General features: G+C 42.4%; 1 protein-coding gene across 8 annotated transcripts in view; it reads left to right on the top strand.

The window, feature by feature from the left end:
- Positions 1-23,484, top strand: part of SCG5 (secretogranin V) — a 55,112-nt gene that overhangs the window by 22,100 nt on the left and 9,528 nt on the right. For 2 of the 8 annotated variants that reach the window (XM_042252238.1, XM_042252236.1), the window contains exons 3-4: positions 15,591-15,686; positions 20,116-20,225. In XM_042252238.1, the coding sequence (XP_042108172.1) occupies positions 15,591-15,686; positions 20,116-20,225 (206 nt within the window). Of the gene's footprint in view, positions 1-15,590; positions 15,741-20,112; positions 20,226-23,484 lie in introns of all 8 variants that reach the window. The other 6 variants (XM_042252237.1, XM_042252235.1, XM_012181155.4 and 3 more) reach the window with 3 other exon arrangements.

The raw sequence follows: 23,484 nt of genomic DNA, 5'->3' as shown, positions 1-23,484 counted from the left end.
AATTCCACACACTTTGTGACAACCGACTTTGTGTCTCCTCCAGCATGCCAGGGGGCCCAAGCTCTGGATATGGCACTTGGCACTTAGTTTATCCTAAGTAATGAAGGTCGAATAAGTAGCTAAGCATTTTTTATTGGTTTTGATGTTGTCGTATTATTTTTTAAATTGACACTTAAATTTCTATTTTCTAGCTATTATGGATTAACATCTCTCTGGAACATTGAGTACAAGCTTTTGTGGGAGGATATGTTTTCATTTCTTTTGGGTATATAGCAATACCTAGACCTGGAACACCTGGGTCATAGGATAGCTCTGTGGAACTGTTCGAGAAGCTGCCAGATTATTTCCCAGAGCAGCTTCCTCCTGGTATTGATCCACTCCCATCGGCAGTATGTGAGGATGTGGTTTTATTCTTAACTATTGCCAGGCAGAGATGACATGAATACAAAAGGGAGAAGTTGGGAATATTTGTGTGAGATAGGAAGACTACAGACCAGAAACACTGTATACCAAATGTTTACAGGAGATTTAGTCCAAGTGCCCCTCCTTCCTCCAACACACATACCACCTGCCCTCTCCTCCCAAGGCTAGAATTCAGAAACAATAAAAAGAGAGAAAAAAAGGTAACAGCTGCTTAGAAACTCAGAAAAGAATGTCCTGTGAAGAGATCATAGTTTGTCCAAAATAAATGCTTATGCTAGCTCTTTATAAAAATGCTTAGTTACTTACGGCAGCTTTGGATGGAGGACGGGAACTAGGGATATATCATGCAGGTACCCATTAGTAAGACCAAGTGGGAGTGTTCTTTGTCATGGCCCCAAAGCCTTCTCTGACCCCAGTTCAGTTCCTTTGTCTTCATCTACTGACAAGGGGGCTGACACATGAAATGTTTGGATTCCTGAGCCAGGTTTCTGCTCCTCTGACCAGTGCAGAACCTCAGAAAGGAGACGACTCCAGGAAAGCGGAGTGCCAAGCCCTATCACCTCTCCCATCTCCATCTCGTTCAGAATGGACCCATCATGGTCTCTGCTGCCGCTTATTCACACTTCCTTCTCAGTGTGTTCCCAGTGGCCTGCTTCCCCGGTAACACTCAAGCTTTATCAAAGAGCTTAAGTCCGGGGTAGAGGACCACCTCCGTGATCACGAGGGCTTGCTGTTGATCCCACCTATTGGCTCACCCATTCAGTGCTTCCCTATTTTATGCTTCTGCAGACATCCTCCCCTGGTGGCTCAGATGGTAAAGAATTTGCCTGCAAGGTAGGAGACCCAGGTTCGATCCCTGGGTTGGGAAGATCCCCTGGAGAAGGAAATGGCAACCCACTCCAGTATTCTTGCCTGGAGAATTCCATGGACAGAGGAGCCTGGTGGGCTACAGTTCATGGGGTCGCAAAGAGTTGGACACGACTAAAAGAATAACACTTCACCTCGATTTCAGATATCGCTTATTTTCTTTTGTGTTGGAAGCTATTTCCTTGGATGTTCAGTCTCTAACTGTGAAGGTTGTAGCCATTTCCTTGGTTCTGGTTTGGCCTCTGAGGTCTTCCTTACATTGATTTTTGCCTGCCTACCTGGATCATCACTGCCATTGCCCTTTCTGCTGACCTGAGAACCTGATGTAGCCTGCTTGTTTCTTTGGCTGGTACCCCAGGGGGCCAGGAACTCCTGTCAGTGAAGTCATGAACTTAAGTTAAAATTATTATCCCAGGAATTCTATAATGTGCAAAGATATTATACACGAGCAGAGTACCATGTGTTAATTCATACTCATTAGAGACCCTCACCCACAGGAATGACACCCAGAACTTGTCACATCACTGAGAACAGAGATGTGGGGCCCGGATTTTGGACAGAGGATGTCTTCAGTAAGTGAAGTTTCAGAAAGGAAGATGTAGTTGGGAGCTTTGAGTAATTGGAGACAACAGGACTCTAGGTGGAACCAGGTGCTGGAGGCTCCAAGTTCATAGTTTGCCTTTTTTATAAAAACCAATATCCTCACCTAATACCCATCCCTACCCCAATTTTGTGTTGTTGCTATTGTTCAGTTGCTAAGTCATCTCCAACTCTGCAACCCCATGGACTGCAGCACCCCAGGCTTCCCTGTCCTTCGCTATTTCCCAGAGTTTGCTCAAACTCATGTCCATTGTGTCGATGATGTCATCCAGTCATCTCATCCTTTTTCACCCCCTTCTTCTCCTGGCCTCGATCTTTCCCAGCATCAGGGTTTTTTCCACTGAGTCGGCTCTTTGCATCAAGTGGCCAACATATTATAGCATCAGTCTTTCCAGTGAACATTCAGGGTTGATTTCCTTTAGGATTGACTGATTTGATCTCTTTGCAGTCCAAGGGATTCTTCAGGAGTCTTCAAGAGAACAATTTGAAAGCATCAGATCTTCAGTGCTCAGCCTTCTTTATGGTCCAACTCTCAAATCCATACATGATTCCTAGAAAAATCATAGCTTTGATTGTATGGACCTTTGTTGGCAAAGTGATGTCTCTGCTTTGTAATACACTGTCTAGATTTGTTATAGCTTATCTTCCAAGGAGCAAGTATCTTAATTTACCATCTGCTGTGATTTTTGAATCCTGAGAAAATAAAATCTGTCACTATTTCCACTTTTGCTCCATCTATTTGCCATGAAGTGATGGGACCAGTTTTGTTTATATGTCCCATTATTTTTTCAACATTAGTTGATACCTTAACTCAAGCTCCACTACCTCCCAGTCAGGTCACATAATTTCAGCAAGAATCACAGACTACAGGTTTTAAATGACCCCAAACTGGCTCTAACCTCAGTACAAAAACATACCTGGTCTCCATACAAATTGCCAAATAGAGACTTCATTTCAGGCAGCAAATAAATTTACATGAAGGGACTGGAAATGCTACAATGTAAATTACCTGTTACAACAATTTTTTCAAAACCCACAAAATTCACAGCTATCCTTAAAATGCCTCATTTTCAAATTAATGAATTTTACTTTAATTTGGGGTTTGAGGTGTACGTGTTAGGAAGGGGCGGAGCTTGTGGCGGCTGCAGGCAAATAAGTTAAATTCAAAGAATAGAATTTGAACTTTTGCAAATGAGTAAACAGCCAAAACAAACACCGCTTTGGAAAAAAAATACACATTTTCTCCTTTTGAAAAGCAAGCAATGCCTAAGCAAAATACCTTAAAAGTGAACTAAAAAGCTTTTCTAAAATAAACAACTCTGCTTGTGATCCTAAATTGGGACCATATGGACATGTGAAAGCTACAAACGCACTACGTTTCCACTCCGAGTTTCTGCCTTCACTGTTTGCGTGCCTCCGAGTAGATGCTGATAATGTTGCCTTTGGTCCCAAAGGAACCTGAGATTCTTAGATCCTAGGATGAGGGAGCAAGCAAAAGAAGAAAGAAAAGGAATGAAAACAAATGCCTTTCAAGACAAAATATCTGAACAGTGAGTTCTATTTTTGCTTCCTTGCCAGCAGGCGCGACTCAACTCAAATCTCTCCGGCACATATAGGATGATGCCAGCGAAATGGGGTGCATTTACCAGGGATGCTGGCTACGTGGGGAAGTCCCTGTTGAGGAGCCAAGCTCACACTCAGAGCATTAGGATAGCTTTAGCAAGCCGCCTGGACTAGCCTCCTGCCCTGGGGCAAATCAATGAATAAGCCAATTCAGCATAGATAGAATCATTCCTTTGTTTTTCTCAATTACCAAATGTTGTGTGCTTTGGGGTCACTTGTCATGAGTTTAGAGAATGTGAATATTGCAACATAAGTCCTCACCATTCTAAACAACTTAAACTGAATTCCGTTGCTAGGGAGGAGGAGAATTGAAGACATAGCATCCATCGCTAATTGTACATGATTAGAGGCTATTTTCTCATTCTAGGGTGCGTCTTTCTTTTCTCCCACAGCGCTCATGGTCTGTTCCGTGAAGCTGGAGCTTATATTAGGTGTGTATTTATGTGGACATGTTTTGTTTCCTGTAACTGGATAGCAAATCCTTGAGAAAGAGATGATGCCGCCTGGTTGGGGAGGGGGTGGTGTGCTTGCCTTGAAAACAATGAGTGAAATGAGTTCAAGTGTTAATTTTTAGTTTTAAGTGAACAAGGATGTACTACTGTTAATAAAGAGTTCAGCTGTTTTTGAGCCCTTGTTGCTAACTGCCCCAGGTACAGAACTGTGGGCATCAGAATGAAAAATATGTAAGATTGTGAATCTGGGCTCTGTTAATTGTGCTATTAGGAAATATTGATTGGATAATGGAAGGAGTTTACATTTATTGAGTGCTCATTACATTCCAGGCACTTAGTTATGCATTTTGTATCTTATGCCCAAGTTAAAAAGGGTTTGGGATATCATCAGATGCCTGACAACATGTGGATTTGAACCTGAACAAAGGGAAGCTATAAAGTTTCTTAATAAAAAAAGGTGCTTTCTTTCTGTGCATGTGTGCCTGGTCGCTCTGCTGCTGCTGCTGCTAAGTCGCTTCAGTCGTGCCCGACTCTGTGCGACCCCATAGACGGCAGCCCACCAGGCTCCCCCGTCCCTAGGATTCTCCAGGCAAGAACACTGGAGTGGGTTGCCATTTCCTTCTCCAACGCATGAAAGTGAAAAGTGAAAGTGAAGTCACTCAATCGTGTCCGACTCTTAGTGACCCCATGGACTACAGTCTACCAAGGCTCCTCCGTCCATGGCATTTTCCAGGCAAGAGTACTGGAGTGGGGTGCCATAGCCTTCTCCGGTCTAGTCACTCAGTCGTGTCCGACTCTTTGAGACCCCATGGACTGTAACCCACCAGTCCCCTCTGATTATGGGGTCTTTCAGGCAAGAATACTGGAAGGGGCAGTCATTTCCTTCTCCAGGAGATCTTTCCAACCCAGGGACTGAACGTGCATCGCCTCTGTCTCCAGCATTGTAGGCATATTCTTTACCCAGGCTTGTCTGTGGGTCCTCAGTAAATGAAAATCGGTTGCTTTTCACAACTACATTTGAACTTTAGGACTCTCATTTCTCACCAGGAATCAAGGCAAAAAAGGCTTTTTAATGCACAGAGTTAATTTTGAGAATGGATATGTACAGAAACTACTTTTAAAAAAATTTATTGAAGTATAAATACAGTAAATATAAATCAATATTGTATTAATTTTTGTACAGCAAAGTGTGATTCAGTTATGCATATAAATATATTTTATTTTCCATATTCTTTTCCATTTTGGTTTTCTCATAGGATATTGGGTACAGTTCCCTGTGGTATACAGTAGGATCTTGTTGTTTATCCTTCCTATATATAATAGCTTGCATCTGCTAACCCCAGACTCCCAGTTCTTCTCTCCCCTACTGCTCTCCCCCTTGGCAACCACAAGTCTCTTCTTCATGCCTCTATGTGAGTCTGCAGAAACTACTCTTAATCGTTTTCATTCTTCCTTTGAGCCCACTGAAATTACTGGGTTTGAAGGAAGAAACAAAGGTTAGACATTAAAAATTTTTTAAATCCCACCCCTTAAGTTGGCCATTTCTTTCAGGTGTTTCTCCCTCATTAATAAGGGCTACGTTGTTTCTTTCCAGCCCTTTCTCCTTGCTTCTACTCTTTGCTCCAGCGCAGACAATCATGTGCATTGAAACTGCCTGAATGCTGTGCTGAGAAACCCAGGCATGATTGTATAGGAGGTGACAGATTATAGGCATTCTCATTTTATTGTGCTGCACAAATGATGCAGGGTTTTGTTTTGCCTTTTTAAAAACAAAACAAAACAAAACAAATTGAAGGTTTGTAGCAACCCTGCATTGAACAAGCCGATCAGTACCATTTTACCAACAGCATTTGTTCTTTTCTTGTCTCTGTCACATTTTGGTGACTGTCACACTGAAAGGGAAAGTGAAAGTCGCTCAGTCGTGTCTGACTCTATAGTCCATGGGATTCTCCAGGCCAGAATACTGGAGTGGGTAGCCTTTCCCTTCTCCAGGGGATCTTCCCAACCCAGGGATCAAACCCAGGTCTCCTCCATTGCAGGTGGATTCTCTACCAACTGAGCCACAAGGAAAGCCCAAGAATACTGGATTCACACTACTAGAAGCTTTTTCATTATCATATTTGTTACAGTGTTCTTGTGACCACGATGACTTTCTGAAGGCTCTGATGATGGCTGGCATTTTCTAATAAAAATGTGTCTTTTTTTTTCAAATGTGCCCTGATACCAGTTTTATTTTTTTTTTTAATTTTAATTTTGTATTGGAGTATAGCTGGCTAACAATGTTGTGATAGTTTCAGGTACACAGCAGAACAGCTCCGTGATACATAGTAAGAATGTATGTATCTCCTTAATGAAGGTATATACATAGTTTTTTTTAGACATAATGCTTTGCACACCTAATAGATTACAGTACGGCATGAGCATCACTTTTATATGCACTGGGAAACCAAAACATTTGTGTGACTGGCTTCATTGTGATATTTACTTGTTGGCAGTGGTCTGGAACCAAGCCCGCCACATCCCCAAGGCCTGCCTAGTGTCCTCCAAGTTGAGGAGTGATGGCTCTTTTTGTAAAACTGTGTGTGTTTCCAGGTTGTGAGGTAAACACCACAAACCTCCGGGCCAGCCAGCCCTTCCTCATTAAGGCCCCCTGTGTCCCCTCACGTCCAGCCGGTGCTGCCCCATCACAGGGTCCACCCCTGCTCTGCGGCCTCGGAAACCACTCTCAGGCGCCCTGCCTGCCCCACTTCACCTTCCTCCTCAGCCCTGGGGGGAGAATGCCCAGGTGGCTCAGCGGTAAAGAATCCACCTGCCAGTGCAGGAGAGGTGGGTTCCATCCCTGGGTGGGGAAGATCCCCTGGAGGAGGAAGCGGCAACCCACTTCAGTATTCTTGCCTGGGAAGTGCCATGGACAGAGGAGCCTGGCGGGCCACAAGCCGTAGGGTTGCAAAGAGCCCGACAGGACTGGGCGCGCACACCTCAGAAACGTCAGCCCCACCGGGGCCTTTGTTGTCTCGCCACTTTCTTTCCTCTTTCTCCGCTGCCCCCTCCTTTGCGCCTTTTTTTCTTTTTAAGTTTTTTTTTTTAATTTTAAAATCTTTAATTCTTACATGTGTTCCCAAACATGAACCCCCCACCCACCTCCCTCCCCATAACATCTCTCTGGGTCATCCCCATGGACCAGCCCCAAGCATGCTGTATCCTGCGTCAGACGTAGACTGGCGATTCAATTCTTACAAGATGGTATACATGTTAGAATGCCATTCTCCCAAATCATCCCACCCTCTCCCTCTCCCTCTGAGTCCAAAAGTCCGTTATACACATCTGTGTCCTTTGCACCTTTGAAGGGAGAAACAAAGGAGGGCTACACTCATTGGAATCACCTATCTGACTGCTTCGGTCTCCCAGACTGTGAACAAAAGGAAAGCTGGTCATCGCTTTATAAATGATGTATGGAGACACGCGGAGGAATGAAGGCCCAGACCGCAGTGTATTTTTAGCGTCTGCTGTTTGTGGTAACATAAGTGAAAACTGCTGGATGCCTTCCCCTCAGCTGAATGGCTGGTATTCAGGCGAGTGTGCCCGCTGCCTGCCAGACTCTCCTCACGGAACTCCCTCTTTATGAGGTGGGTGACTGGCTCCTTGGCACCAGGCTGCCCCACCACAATTCTCCTTTATTGCCCAGTCGCATGGCTCCCCAGGGGCCCCAGCATGGGGCTGCGGGTGAGACAGCTGGCCACGAGCTTGTCAGGGTGTTACCAGATTGCAAGGCAGAGTCTGCAGGGCAGGGGCTGTGTCTGGATGCTCTAAAACTTCTGGCATGAGGCTGGCACTCAGACACGCAGGAACCACGATGGTGAGGCCCGAGGCTGGCGCCCCATCTCAGAGTCATTCTGCTGGTGCCTGGCTCGAGTAGGATGTCGACCCCCACTGGTTGCTGACACTCTGGAGCCTCAGAGTGAGATAGAAAATATGAGAGGCCTCTTATGCCGACAGGTCATTCTACCAACGATTGCTCTTGAGCTAATCTTTGGAATGGTCGGGATGGGCTGCCTGAGGCCCCATGGGGGCATGGAAACAGCCCTGGGATCCCAGGCTGCAAATAGCACTGACTGGCTGAGCAGCTTTAGGCAAGTAAAGGTCTCCCAGGACTCACTTGCTCACAGTTATGAGTAGTAACTCTTGTCCTACTGACCTCACTAAAAATGTTTAATAAAGGTATTAAAATAGTCTAAAACAATTGAAACCATAATGTTACAAAAAGGCAGGGGAGTGGTGCAGTCCCTTCTATTTTCTTCATTTCTGACCAACCTTCACTTCTATCAAAACCATCCCCCTCTGACCCCAGCTCTTGCATCATGGGGCGACCCATGGGGCTCCGCTTATTCCCTGAGAGGACATTGCTTATTCCATGAGAACGTACCTTCATGCTTCATGAGCGAGGTCTTTGCTTTCAGTCCCTACAGGATTAGTTTGAATGAAGAAAGGTGCAGTGGGCTCCTTTTCTTGTGAAATGTGTGAGAGTGCCTCTATAATTAGAATAAAACTGTCTGTAAAGGGACTTCAGCTAGCTATAGTTCCTTTATCTGAAACCTTAAGTGACTTTCAAAAAGCCTCTCAGTGGCCACACTGAATGTCACGAACTCCACGAACCTAGATGGTCATGCCAGTGTTCTCAGTGCTAATTTACTCTTAGTTTGCATCTAACTTGAGTAAGTCTGGCTCTCTCCCTTTCTAGCCCTTGATACTGAATGCATGGGTAACGGAGCAATAGCATCAACATCACCTGGGGGCTTGTTGGAAATGCAGTGGCAGGTCCATCCCTCATTTGTTGATCAGAGTCTACATTTTGACAGGATCCTCAAGTTATGCATATGTGTGTGCTAAAGCCAATTAGAAGACAAGACTTGCAGGACCTAGACCTACTATTTATTTATGCACTGCACTTTATTATGAAAAGGATTGAGGATGACTAGGATTAATAGCTTACAAAGAAGGAGAAGACAAAGAACTTTAAAAGCTCTAGCAGCTGGGACCACTTATTACAGTTGTATCGCTGTACACATTTTAATGCTCTGAGAACACACTGCTGCAGCATTGTAGAGTCACGGGTATTCCCAATAATAGTCCCAAACTATCAAGAAGAGGTAAGGACATATTCCGAATTTGCTGTTTATAGAAGCAAAAGGGCTTAACATTTATTTGGCAAAAATGAAATATTTTCTGTCTATTCTAGAGACATTTGTGGAGTGATATGGCCGTGATGGAAACATAAATAAAGCATCGTCACCAGATAGAGTTAATTGCCCGAAATAATTTAAAAGCTGTAGTGAAAGATCCCATGTTTAACCAATGGCATTATTTTCCCAAATAAAGGGACCTCTAGATTTTGGAAACTTTACGTGAAATGGAGCAGAACCCCCATGGTCCCTCCCACTACCCCACCCCCACCATGACCTCTGCCTGCCTTTTGTCTGTGGAAAACTTTAGTCAAGGGATAAGTTTAATCAGAGAAATGAGAACTTGCCGAAACAAAGGCAAACCATCAACGGAGACCAAATCATAATAATGTAGTCATTCAGCATAGCCAAGGACCTTTCTTTCTTTCTCAAGGGCTGTAGATAATAGTCTGAGCCATATCCTGTGAGCTGTCTTATAGATACTATAACATCAGGTGGAGAAGTTAGCTACGTGATGACCAGACTGTACCCAGGACATGAGCTGCCACAATTCTAGGAACTGTCCTCAAAGAGACGGGAAATGGACCCTGGAACTAAAGGTTCACTGTCCTTGAAGCAATTGAGATGACACTCGTCAGAGCACCGAAGACCAATTTGAAGACGACTGTCAGATCAGAGAAGACTGCAGTTTCTGCATGTAGCCCCCTCCTTCTGTCTGTAAAAGCTCTTGCCCCACTAGTTGCCAGTTAGTGGGGAGTCAGCCTTTGGACAGATGTCCGCCCCCCACCCCCACCCCTGGTTGCCAGCATCTGAAGTGAAGCAAACTTCCTTTTCCACCAACCTGGCATGTTTATTGGCTTTGGGGCAGTGAGCAGCCAGATCCCCCTCACCTCTCAGTAGTGCATGGACACTTGACTCCTCTCTCCCTTCTGCACTGTTTGAGATTTCTCTTATTTCTGCTCGTGTTGTGACTGCTCCACCCCAATCTGTGTCACCGCTCCCCTGAGTCTCAGCAGTAGTGTGTTATTAAGCCTTCTTAACTTCCCTCCAGTCTATGTTTGTACAGTGGCCTTCAGAAAGATGCTTGAGTACACTGGATCTGGAGTAGAGGGCTGAGATTTTTTAAAATTCCATAAGTGATTCTGATATGCACCCTTGGTGGGAAAGAGGTTTTTAAACTATTGATAAATTAATGCTCTACACAACATCCAATTATTATATCACTCTTCTTCCTATAAAGCTTTGGTTGCTGTTTGTTATTCTATCAGTTCATAATTTTCTGCCTGGTATTAGCTGTCTCTCCTTCTATTTAGCTCTTCCCTTCCAAGCAGTGCTCATCATTGATGCTCAAATATTCCTTGCTCTCACCTACCTCTGTGCCCTACTTGTGGCTTTTCCTTCACCACCAATAAGGACGGATCCTGCCTTTCCTGCTTCAACTCAAATGTCACCTCTTCCATGGAAGCTTTCCTGGAAGGTTCCCTATTTCCTGAATTTCCACATCATTTAGAATACCATAATGAATTATATCAAGGAGTGTACCTTATCATATACCACTGGCTTGTTGTTTTAGTGCTGAACAACCAACTAGAATGAAGAACTAAGTAGGGAGCAGGAATCCTGTCTTTCACATTTGTATTTTCTATGGCACAGAGCATAATCATTGGTACGTTGCTTCTTGCAGGCAATCCTTCACGTTGTAGATCTAGGTTAGATATTGCTTCTCTGCATACCTGTGACATCTCACTGTAACCCTGTCACATCATAACTCTGCATCTTAAATGTATTTCCTTTCTTTTTATTGAGGTATAGTTAATTTACACTATTGTGTTAGTTTCAAGTGTACAGCAAAGTGATTCAGTTATATATATATATATATACACATATATATATTCACACACACTTTTTCAGATTCCTTTCTATTACAGGTCATTGCAAAATATTGAGTATGGTTTCTTGTGTTATAGAGTAGGTCCTTGTGGTTTACCTATCTTACATATTGTAGTGTGTATGTGTTAATCCAAAATTCCTAATTTTTCTCTCCCCTCCTCCTGCTCTCCCTTTTGGTAACTATTAGTTTGTTTTCCATGTGTGTGAGTCTATTTCTGTTTTGTAAATAAGTTCACTTGTATCATTAAATGTGTATTTCATTATGTATCCCTTACAAAACTGTGAACTCTGTAAGAGCAGGAGTCATATTTACCTGGTTCATCATTGACCCTCTAGTCCATGTCTTGATGGTCATATATACTCAAGAAATATTTTTTAAGCTGACTGAATAATAATTTTAAAATATGTTTCGTTTTTAGAGACAAATGGACCAGACAGCATCCTTGGCATCCTAACAGTTTGAATGACTTGGTTTCAGGTGCAAAATAGAGCAGCATAATCTAAACACTATACTGAACCAGTTAACTAGCATTTGATTGTATACTCAAGCATATAATTTTCTGGTTATTTTCTATATGTGGTTAGTTTTGTTGGCTGGCTTCCCTGATGGCTCAGGTGGTAAAGAATCTGCCTGCGAGATGTGGGAGACCTGGGTTTGATCCCTGGGTTGGGAAGATTTCTTGGACAAGGGAATGGCAATCAACTCTAGTATTCTTGCCTAGAGAATTCCATGGACAGAGGAGCCTGGCAGGCTATAGTCTATGGGGTCACAAAGAGTCAGACAAGCTGAACAACTAACACTTTCACTTTCTTATCTATAAAATTCAAGCTCTTGGAGAACAAAGGATAGCATTAAAAAATTTTTTTATTTTGTACTGTGGTATAGTCAATTAACAATGTTGCGATAGTTCCAGTTGAACAGCAAAGGGACTCAGCCATACATATATATGTATCCGTTTTTCCCTAAACTCCCCTCTACCCATCCAGGTGCAAAAGATAGAATTTTTTTTTTCTTTTAATTTCCATCTAACTCCCATAGTTCCTCAGCGAGTATTTTTTGATTTGATGTAATTAAATGTAGTTTTAAAAGAGCCTGTGTTATATCTGCCTGGTGCTAAACATCTGTTGCTTCCTAACAAGTGTGCCATTCATTCTAATGGCACTGGTGCACAGAGGTAAACAGAGCCTTGGCAGGCCTTCCATAAAGGAAACTGTTTGCTTCTTTCATTAATTGCTAGTGGAGCATTAAGACATGCATCTCCCTGAAGCCAAGTTGGATAATTCCTGGCACTTAAGCCTAGGGTGCTTTCAAAAGTTGAGACATGTATTGACACACCAGAAGGCATGCCCTATAGCAATCACCAAGGTGGCTCTAATGCCAAGATGGTATAAAGCCTCAGATATATCAATACCAAGCATACAAGTCTGTCTCTCTAAACTTTTGTGGGTCTTGGGTTAACGTGAGACAATAAATGTGAATTTCTAGAATGTCTCTGAAGGCAGGCACCTCAGTATAAATTGGAAAAATCTTCAGAGAGATACAGAAAGTTTAAAAATAAAATGATCAAAGGTTCACCAAATAAAACAACAGAATGAAAGTGGTAATGCTAATAGCAGAAATATATGTCAAGATATGATTTGTCAATTGTTATTAATTTTGCCAGTTAATGACAATTAAAATGAAGAATTTATACTCTTGGACATAGCAATTAGCATAGCATCAAAATGCTAAAGCAAAACAATGAGAAATAAAAGATACTGACAGACACTTACTGGTAGTAATAGATTTCAACACAGCCATCAGATTATGATAGATAAAATATGAATAAGGACATAAAAGAATGTAATTAATAATGTTGGATAATTGGCTATATTTAGATATTTATGGGTTATATAAAAATACATCTTAAATACTCACATGGAAAATTTATAAAAATAATACCTTTCTTTAAAAATCCAGAAATTTTGTGCACTACTCATTCAGTGAGCTCTAATATAAATGTAAACAAAAAAAACCCAGTTACTTTATGGTATCCATATTTGGAAGCTAGAGGAATTTGGAATTAGAGGTACAATTATCCTTTTAAGAATTAAGACTCTACTCTTCCACTGCAGGGGGCCTGGGTTTGACCCCTGGTTGGGGAACTAAGATACCACAGGCTATGCTATGTGGTCAAAACAAAAAAACAAACCAAAAGAATAAGTATTAATCGAGCACAATAAATTAAGACAGAAAGATGCAATATGACTTCAAAGAGACAATGGTATTCCCAGGACATTGGGAGCTAGCCATGATCCTACTAAATATATTAATATTTCCAAAGAAAAAATATGTGTTGATCTAAATGGGAGCTGATTCAACCAACAAAGAGGGAGAAAAACAAGTGTCAGAGGTTTATGCCTTGGCACAACTTGTCCAGGGGAAAAGGGAGACTCACCTAGCTCGACTTAAGTTACATAACCCATTGGCAAGCCCATTCTTCCTGTGAAGGTGGAAGTATGGTTACTTTATGCTGTGCTGCGGTTAGTCGCTTTAGTCGTGTCTGACTCTTTGTGACCCCCAGAAACTGCAACCTGCCAGGCTACCCTGTCCATGGGGATTCTCCAGGCAAGAATGCTGGAGTGGGTTGCGTGCCCTCCTCCAGGGCATCTTTCCCACCCAGGGTTCAATGCATCTTGCAGGTTGTGTCATTCCCTTCCTCTACTTTCATTCAACCCCTTGCCACCCCCATCCCCTCTGGCAACTACTAGTCTGCTCTCTGTATCTGAATCTGTTTCTATATTTTTTTCATTTGTTTTGTTTTTGAGATTTCATATATAGGTGAGAGCATATAGTATTTCACTTAGTTTAATACCCTCCAGGTCCATCCATGTTGTCATATGGCTGTGTAATATTCCACTGACTGACATTCTCTCTCTCTCTCTCTCTCTCTCTCTCTCTATATATATATATATATATATATATATGCACACACACACACACACACACACACATCTCCTTTATCCATTCATCTGTTGATTCATTCAGTTGCTTTCATATCCTGGCTATTGTAAATAATGTGGCAATGAATATTGGACTGCATATATCTTTTTGAATTAGTGTTTTAATTTTCTTTGGATAAATACCCAGGAGTTGAATTGCTTGATCACATGGCCGTTCTGTTTTTCATTTTTTCAGGAACCTCAACAGCGTTTTCACAATGGCTGTACCAAAGAGTTAATTTTAAAAATAGAAAACTGAAATATCTAAGTATTGATAGTACTTTTGTGAAGGGCCAATAGTTTTGTAAGTTTAGAAGATGAGAGGAGATCGTGAAGGGTAACAACAACAAACCTACTTAAGTTTTAAAAACTTATGTTAGCAAACTATTACAAATATAATATCCAGAAGTCAGACAACATGGAAAGTGTTTGCAGGAAATGTAATGCCCCAAGACTTGATACCTTTATATGTAAAATGTTCTTAAACGTTGATAAGAGAAACACTAAAATTCCAAGAGCATAAACAGACAACTCACAGAAAAGAAATTAAATCGGGTAAATAAACATGGAAAAAAATCAACTGAGCTAGAAATCAAAGACATTCAAAATGAAACAGTACTTTTTCTAAAAGCCTTTAAAATTAGCAAAGAAAACATAAAACTTTATTTTTGTAAAACCCAATACTGGTTAAGATGTATAAATATAGAATTCTCAGATTTTGTTGATATTTTATAAATTGATACCTCCTTTCTGGAAAACAGTTTGGCAATATAATATAAAGAGCCATAAAAATATTTATAGCATTTGACCCAGTAATTTGACTTCTGGGAATCTTTCCTGAGGAAAACTAATCCAAAATATGGAAAAAATTAAATGCCTAAAAGCAAATTGGGAAACACTAAACATCCCACAATGGGAGAATGATTAATCTGTTGTGGTAGAATCACTGGATTGAAGACTACGTGGTCGTTTATAATCATGGGGCCAGACACCATGCAGCCACATGCTTTAACAGTAAATGAAAAAGGAACAAATGCATAGAAAAAGATGCACAGGGAAGAAAAGACTGAAATAAATGCACCCAATTTTAAGTGGTTGATCTAGAATGAGAGAAGGTCAAATATTTTTTTCTTCATCCCCTTTTATTGGTAATTGGTTGTCATTCAGCCTGTTCTTCTATCTGGGTGCCAGTTGCACCCTTTTCTCTTCCCTGAACCCCGTGCCCAACTTGCAAAGCCCAGCCCTTCAGTGCCACTCAAGCTCCAACTTGTCCAAAAGCCCTCCCATCCTATCAGCCTAATGAAACCCTCCCTTTCCTCTGTTCCAAGCACTGTATTTTAACCTGTCCAGCATAGCACATACACGGTGTGCCCTGAGTGGAAATGATATTTATGCAGTTTGTGCCTGTTTTCACAATGAAAATTTTAACCCCCTAAGGGCAGGAACTATTGTATTTCCTTTTCTCTCTCCACAGCATAGGACACAGTACTTTGCTTGTGTGGTGTGCCTGAATAAATAGTGGTTGAAATGAATGGCATTGCCCTGAAATGATCTACTTTTGATTTCCTGGCAGGTGGAGCTCATGAAGGTCTGCAACACTTGGGTCCCTTTGGCAACATCCCAAACATCGTAGCAGAGTTGACTGGTGACAACATTCCTAAGGACTTCAGTGAGGACCAGGGCTACCCAGACCCTCCAAACCCCTGTCCCATTGGAAAAACAGGTAGTGGGCATTAGTGGGCACGCTCCTGGGTTCCCATGAAAGGTAGGAGCTTTCGGAGGAAATTAAAAATGCTAACATTGGCTACATATGTTCAGAGAAATAGTATTTCTAGTCCCATGAGCCCCTATGTATTTATTTGTAGGTGGATTGGAAAGGGAGGTTGATTCTAGAACTCTTGGTGAGTTCTGGTGTTCAGATATACCTGCAGAGGACTCTCTTGCCAAGGCTTCATCTTCTCTCTCCCTCTTTGGGAATTGATGCTCTTTTCTGCATGTGCTTCATTTTTCAATAAAAGAGAGGGTTTTCTCTTTTTTTGCCTCTTTGATACAGTTGCTGCTCACTTTGGAACTTGTTTCCTTTGTGGATGACACATGTCCTTTTGTTTTCCTCACTTCTCTTGACAACTGACATTTCAACTATGTTGTAACCAGTGAGCATCTATCCTGAAATATTTCCTTGGGAGTTGGGAGGTGGCATGAGAGAGAGGGGACCCAGGAAAGTAAGTTGGTTAAGGAAGTAGGTTGAAACCTTCCTTGCTATTCATGTATTGCTCCCAACTTTCTACCCCCCAGTGCAAAAGAGGATGAACGGTGAGTGAGCTTCACTTATGCTGGACTTTGAGCAGCTTACTTTGCTGGTTCAGAGTAGTTTCTCTAGACAGAGGACTACCTGAATTCAAACCCCTGGTCAGGAGATGTGACCTCGAACAAGTGAATAAACTGCTTGCATCTCAGCTTCCTTATTAGCGAAATGGGGGTTATTGGGGAATTAAATGAAATTATCCATGTTAAGCACTTGGCACATCACCTCACGCAGAGTAAGGACTCATTAAATATCATCCAGACTGTAAATAGCTTTGCCACTAGTGAGCAACCAGAGTAGTCTTTTCCCTCCAGCCCAATAATAATAATGTTAGTATTTATTGGGCTTCCCTGATGGCTCAGATGGTAAAGAATCTACCTGCAATGCAGGAGGCCCGGGTTCTATCCCTAGGTAGGGAAGATCCCTGGAGAAGGAAACAGCAGCCCACTCCAGTATTCTTGCCTGGAGAATTCCATGGACAGAGGAACCTGGCGGGCTACATGGGGTCGCAAACAGTCGGACACGACTGAATGACTAACACTACACTTAGTATTTATTATCCTTACTTTACATATAATGAACCTGAAGCTTCCGAAATAGCTTGCTCAAGGTTATTCATGTAACAAGTAGCTGAGCCAAGACTCAAACTTGGGCCTATCTGATTCAGGACCATGGACCTACCCACTAAGACATGTTGCCTTGCTCTGAAAATTCTGACAGTGTTGGTACCTCAGCTTTTCTTAAACACAATACAGGCTCTCTTTGAAAGAGGTTCCTTCTGAAAAATAGTCCTCTTTTCATTTACGGTGAGGTCTCTGTTTCCCATGGGGGACAGAGCCTCCATCCTGGGATGGGACAACCAAAATAGTTGGATGTGGCCAAGCCAGTGTGGGGATGTTGGCCCAGGACTGTAGGAAAATCTAAATGACTGCACAGAACCAGTGATTCAGCCACATTTCACTTGCTTGTGAGGCTTTGGATGAGCAGGAAGAAAGACCAGTTTAAAGTCTGAAGAAAATAAATAAATAAATAAAGTCCGAAGAGTAACAGTCTCCGTGGGGATTTGGTTAAACTGATTCAATATCATATCGGACAATGGTTCTTAAAATGTAGTCCTGGCAGTATCAGTATTACCTAGAGACTTATTGGAAATGCAGATGTTCACCCCTATTCCAGAGCTATTGATTTAGAAACCCTGGGGGTAAAAAATAAAAAAGTAAAATGTTAGTTGCTTGCTGCTACTAAGTCACTTCAGTCATGTCCGACTCTGTGTGACCCCGTGAACTGTATGTAGCCCACCAGGCTCCTCTGTCCACTGAAACAGAAACCCTGGGGGTAGGATGCAGAAATCTGTATTCTAAGCTGCCTTCCCTGTGATTCTGGAGCATACTGAAGTCTGGAGACTGCTGTTAGAGGAGAATGGAGGGAGAGCCAGAGTTTGAGCCAACAGATCCGCTGTCTAGTCCTCATTACAGTGTGTCAGCTTACTTCCTTGGGCCTCAGTTTCTTCATCTGTAAAATGAAGACATAGTCAGGGCCTTAAAAATGTTCAGTGTAGTCCTCGGTAAACCTTGAAACAAGTAATATGGAGATCTATGTAATCAAGCCCTAATCAGTAGCACTTAGGAGCTCTGAGATGGAGCAATCCTGGCTGGCTGATAGAGTTGGATAAAAACCCAGCTCCCAGGCCCTTTCTTGTCTGCCGTTATCTTCCCTTTCCCTCCCTGCCTTTTCATTAAGCTAGCATACTTCTCCCTCTTTGTTCTATCATAATCTGCATTCTAGAAAAAAAAAAAAACTCACTTGCTAAATTTAGCCATTATTTGTTAGAAATTGCTTGAGACATGCCTCATTGAGAATCATGACACCACATAGTCCAGCCATCCAAGAATATCCTTCACTTCCCTCCCTAAGCCACACTCACCTCTGAATCATGGCTCACTCAGCCTGGTAGAGCAGCAAACAGAACTCACAGTCTGTCCTGATCCTCAGGGATGTGAATTCCAGGGAGTATTTTCAGGCTCCAGACACCTTCGGTTCCCAGAGCCACAGGCCTCTATCTCTGCATCTCAGTTCGGGCCCACTCAGAGGCACCTGAGAAACGATTAGGAAGAGGTTGTGAAGCTGCCATGAGCAGACTGCCTGACCTCTTTTGCTTTGCTCTCCCTTTCCTCCATGTTAATTGCTCTAGATGAAGAAAGCAGATAACCAGCTCAGTGAGAAGTGGGGAGCCATGTTAGAGTCACATTAGGGTTTTTTCCAAATGCTAGTGCTTTCCTCACAAGCTTCCTGCTGCTAAGGGCTGAGAGACTGGATGCTGAAAGCTGCTGGTAGGCGTCGGAGCGGTCTCAAGAGACCAGACTACCTGCCTGATTGTGTTAGACCTCTTTTAGCAGTGACTTTGACGCTTCACTCTCCCTTTGAAAGGAAGTCTCTTCCATTTCTCTAGTTAGTAGTAGTGTAGTTGCTAAGTCGTGTCCGACTCTTGCAACCCCGTGGACTGTAGCCTGCTAGGCTCCTGTGTCCATGGGATTCTCCAGGCAAGAATGCTGGAGTGGGGTGCCGTTTTCATTTCCCTAGTCCTGCCCAAACCACCTTCCCAACCTCCCCGCCCCCCACCACTTTTAACGCTGTTGTCTATAAAGCACATTAGAGACAGGAAACAAGACTCAGAGCACTGTGGCTTGTAATGACGGGGCTTAGGTAAAAGCAGCAGCCAGGACGGATAACCTTTTTCTGTGTTTGAATGGAAGACATGCTTTATTTCAAAGAGCATTGATAATATGAACTGTCATTTAAAGAGAGATGGTGAGAAGGGAACTAAGACACAGAGGAAACCTATTATGTGCCAGATGCTCTATATGATCATCTCTGTTCCCCATAGCTACTCTGAAAGGTAAGGATTTGATTATTCTCATCTCATAGGTGAATAAATGGACTTAGGCTAAGTTAACTCTCCCAAGGAACTAAACCCATCTATCACTCATGAGCTAAGATTTCAACCCTGAGCTCGGGTCTATCTTTCTGACTCCAGGCTTAGCCAGTTACCACTACAACACACACCATCAAGTTCTGTCTAATAATTATTTTTCTTATATAATGGACTTTCTCCAAGAAGCCAAAATCATTTCAAAAGAGCCACCCAAGAGAAAACAGAGCAAGTCATGTGAAATGGAAGTATATCAGTAAAGGAAATAATTACTGTTATGGCAGACAAAAAATAACACTGGCTTAACGCAATAGAAGTTTATTTCTTATTCGTGTGAAGTCTTGCCAGAGGTGGGTGAGGGTGTTGTGGAGGTGGATGGTTCAGCAACCCAGACTGCCATCTTTCATCTTTGCACTTGACAGCCACAGTTGCCCTGGTCGGCAACATGTAGCAAGCAGACCAACAGATGCTGGGGGTGAGGGTGGGCCTGGGAGAGCAAGAGAGGGGGTCCTCCAGAGGGTTTTTATGGGCCAGGCTTGGAGGTGGAATACATCACTTCTGCCCACATTCCATCAGCACAAATCCAGGCATATGACTCCACCTGATTGCATAGCAAGGCTGGGAAATTAGCCATGTGCCGACGGGGAATGGGAAGTGGGTTTGGTGAGCAGCCAACCATTCTCTGACATGGGTAGGAGAGGAATGGGAATCTGGGATGAGCAAATCCCAGAAGGATATTGATTTAGAATGACTGATGTGAATACATTCTGACCTTTGGATGTCTAGTTGTTTTTAATAAATTAACTCTTAGAATAACAATAGATACTTGGCTGTTCCTCAAAAACCTTTTGTTGTTTGCAGTAGATGATGGATGTCTAGAAAACACTCCTGACACAGCAGAGTTCAGTCGAGAATTCCAGTTACACCAGCACCTTTTTGATCCAGAACATGACTATCCAGGCTTGGGCAAGTGGGTAAGTCCAATCTTAATTGCTAGTAAGTCGTATACTCTGGTACTCTGAAGGTACTGATGGCAGATAGAAACAATATGGGTGGGGAGAGAGAAGGAAAATTGTTTAGACTCTGATTTTTTTTTTTTTCCAAAAATCTCTAGTTGAGAGGGACTTTTAATTCCAAACCACACTCACCGCCTAGAGCACAATATACCAACCCATTTGAAGAGTCGGTGACCTGAACCAATCTCATCAGCTCTAATCTCAAGAGGGTTCTACTGTGGTCTGCTCCATAGGCTGTGTCATAACACATCCGAAAATCTCATCAGTGTTTCATGCACCTCTTACAGGAAGTATATGAAATTTCTGTTTTGAAAAAAAAGGATACTAAGAAAATTTGCAGGTTTTTTCCCTAGACTGAGGGAAGTGATCTCTGCAGAACTAAGAGAAAACCATGCCAGAATCTGAGAAACAGACACGCAATTCTGCTTTATGGAAAAAGAAGAAAAATTCCACAATATGCGGCAGTGAACTTGCCATCAATGGCAAGAATCTATAACTGCCAGTTAAGGAAATTGTTTATACGTACTTGGAAAGAGAAAGCATGACCATTTGGCATAGGTTTGCTAAAAACAAGTTTTGTCGATCTAATCGTATCCTTCCACTTGCCAGCATTATTCATTTACTTGCCAGCTTGATGAGGGAAATGAAGTGAGCATGGTGCGTTTGGACTTTAGCAAAGTATTTGATGAGCTCTTTCATGATATTCTGTTGGAAGAGGTGGAGAGATACAACCTAGGCTGGAAAACATCACCGAAAGGGAGCTTATTAAAGAGTCCATGTCGAGAGGGAGAGCAGTTTCACATGTATCCTATGTGTCTTAGCGATATCCCACTCCACATTTTTATAAATGTTTGTAATAAAAGCTATAGAGCATATGCTTATCAGATTCTCAAAGAAAGACACAGAGTTGGAAGGGAGAGCATTGAATGACAGAGTTGGGATTCGAGAAGATCCCAACTGGCTGGAATAATGGATCGAACAAGATCACAGTGGAATGCAGATAGACCTATTTTCCTGTGGTTTGGATGATGTAATCAAATGCAGAAGCCACGTGAGCAAAGTGGAAAACTACTAAGGAGGGTTAGTTCACGTATACAGAGACGGCCAGTGCGCCGTAGGAGGAGTGAGTGAATGAGGAATGAGCAGATACTCCTAACTGCCCAGGCCTATCTAAAGCTATAGGTCTCCATCACTGGCAGCCAACTTCCTACCTGCTTTACTGGGAATACTGTGGTCTCAGAACTAAACTCTCTCTCTTCATTTTTACATTGTTTTAGAGAGAGAGAGGTCCCTCCTCATTAATGACCACTTCCATTTTTTCCATCATCCAAGCACTGAGTTTGATTCCCTCTCCAGTCAACGTGCACGTTTCCTGTCTTAAAATGACAAAGCAACAATGCCCTCTAAGTTAATTTTGCTCCCTCCAATATGCATTATTCTATTTCTCCTCTTTCTTATAAGCAGTGATGTTAGGGAGAATTTGCAGAGCCATCTGGAAGCCTACTAGCAGGGTTTAAACATGTTGAATTACGTAGGTAACCATCTATAGGTTCTTGAATAGGAGGCTAAAATCATGAAAGTGTTCTATAAAAGTTATTCTGGCGGCATATGGAAGGAAGAGATAGAGAAGAAACTAAAGGTGGGAAAAAAAAATGGAGATAATTCTAGTTATGAAGGCTGTGAACACAGAGAATTTACGTGAATCTCACTAAAGCAATAAGAATCCAGAACATTTCAAAGGGAACTAGGGGACTGACTAGATTTGGTGTATGGCATAAACGTAGCATGAGAAGGTGAAAAGAGCTGTGCCAGGTTTGTAAGAAATGGATGGTATGAATGTTTCCTCTGAGGAAGTTTTTTAAAAATAAAGAAAGAAGAGAGGGAAGTAGGAGAGAAAGAAAGGAGCAGAGGAAGAGTAGGAAAGAGTAGGTCATAGGGGAGCATTAGGAAGGAATCTACAAGAGATGGGCGGAAGTGCCACCTAACAGAAGCAAGGGCCTGGACAGAGCCTGCTGTGTTCCAGGCGCTTGCTGGGTGCTCGATATACAATAGTCATTGACATGCTATTGGTCTCAAGGAGCTAACCAACTTGGGATAAATTGCATGAAAATAAAATGAACCCACCTCAGCATGGTTCAGCTTCCTGATCAAGCTCTACCAGGTGCAGTTACTGGGGGAGATGGAAGAGAGTAGGCAAGGAAGACCCAGGGCTGAGGACTCACATGGCCAATTGTACAGTAACCACTGAGGATGCCGAAGGAGCTAGTCTGGAAATGAGGGGAAGGTGCGAGGGGAAGGTGCGAGGGGAAGGTGGAGACCAGTCTCAGTGAGGATGTGAGAGAGATGGAAACTTCCCTCTTGTCAACTTTCCTCCCCTCTTCTTGAAAATCTCTACAGATTTCTCTCATCGTGTGCCACTCCCAGCACTCCACTATGAAGTCAGCTACCATCTCATTGTTTTTGCCTCTTTTCAATACTGATTTCTTTCCTTTGAGTCACTGCCATTCACTGTCTACATTAGAGCTAAAGACTAGAAGTTTAGGACTATTACAGATCAATGACCAGGAACAATGTTTTCACACCTTCCTCATCTGTAATTATGTGTCTGTTTAAACTTGTTTCCTTCATTTATTTTCTCATTACCACCTAGCAGTCAAGCATGAGTTCCACTTCATGTGGAAGTGTGAATTGAGTATGTCTTGCTTTTCTAAGCTGGGGTCCCCCAGCTTTCCTTAACGTTCATAAAGAATGATGGTCTCAAGTTCCACTGTCCTTTAAATTAGCAAAGGGATCATCTTTCACAAGAGAGCTACACACAAGATCCTGATTCCTTTTTTTTTTTTTTTTTTTTGCTGGTAATGTTTCCCTGTGTTTGAGCTGAGCTGGAGCTCAGCTGAGTCTTGAGTAGTGATTCACATAAATATCAGCATCTGTCTAATTTCCTGCATTTCTCTCTCTTTGTTAATGCATCAAGATACATTTATTAAATGCACATCATATACCTTCCAGGCCCTGCATTAGGTGTTCAGTTCAGTCGCTCAGTCATGTCTGACACAAAGATGATCATAGCCATTGTGTTTTATAAGACAGTAAATAGTCATATTTGTTGAGCGCATACTGTGTGCCAGACAGTGCCAAATACTTTATGTGAATTATTTCATTCAATCTGCCCTTCCCTATCATGCTCATTTTACAGATGAGAAAATACAGGCTTAGA

The sequence above is a fragment of the Ovis aries genome, chromosome 7 (genome assembly GCF_016772045.2).
Source record: "Ovis aries strain OAR_USU_Benz2616 breed Rambouillet chromosome 7, ARS-UI_Ramb_v3.0, whole genome shotgun sequence".
NCBI classification, from domain to species: Eukaryota; Metazoa; Chordata; class Mammalia; order Artiodactyla; family Bovidae; genus Ovis; species Ovis aries.
Note: the sequence above shows the minus strand (reverse complement) of the source record. Positions and strands in the feature narration are given on the sequence as shown.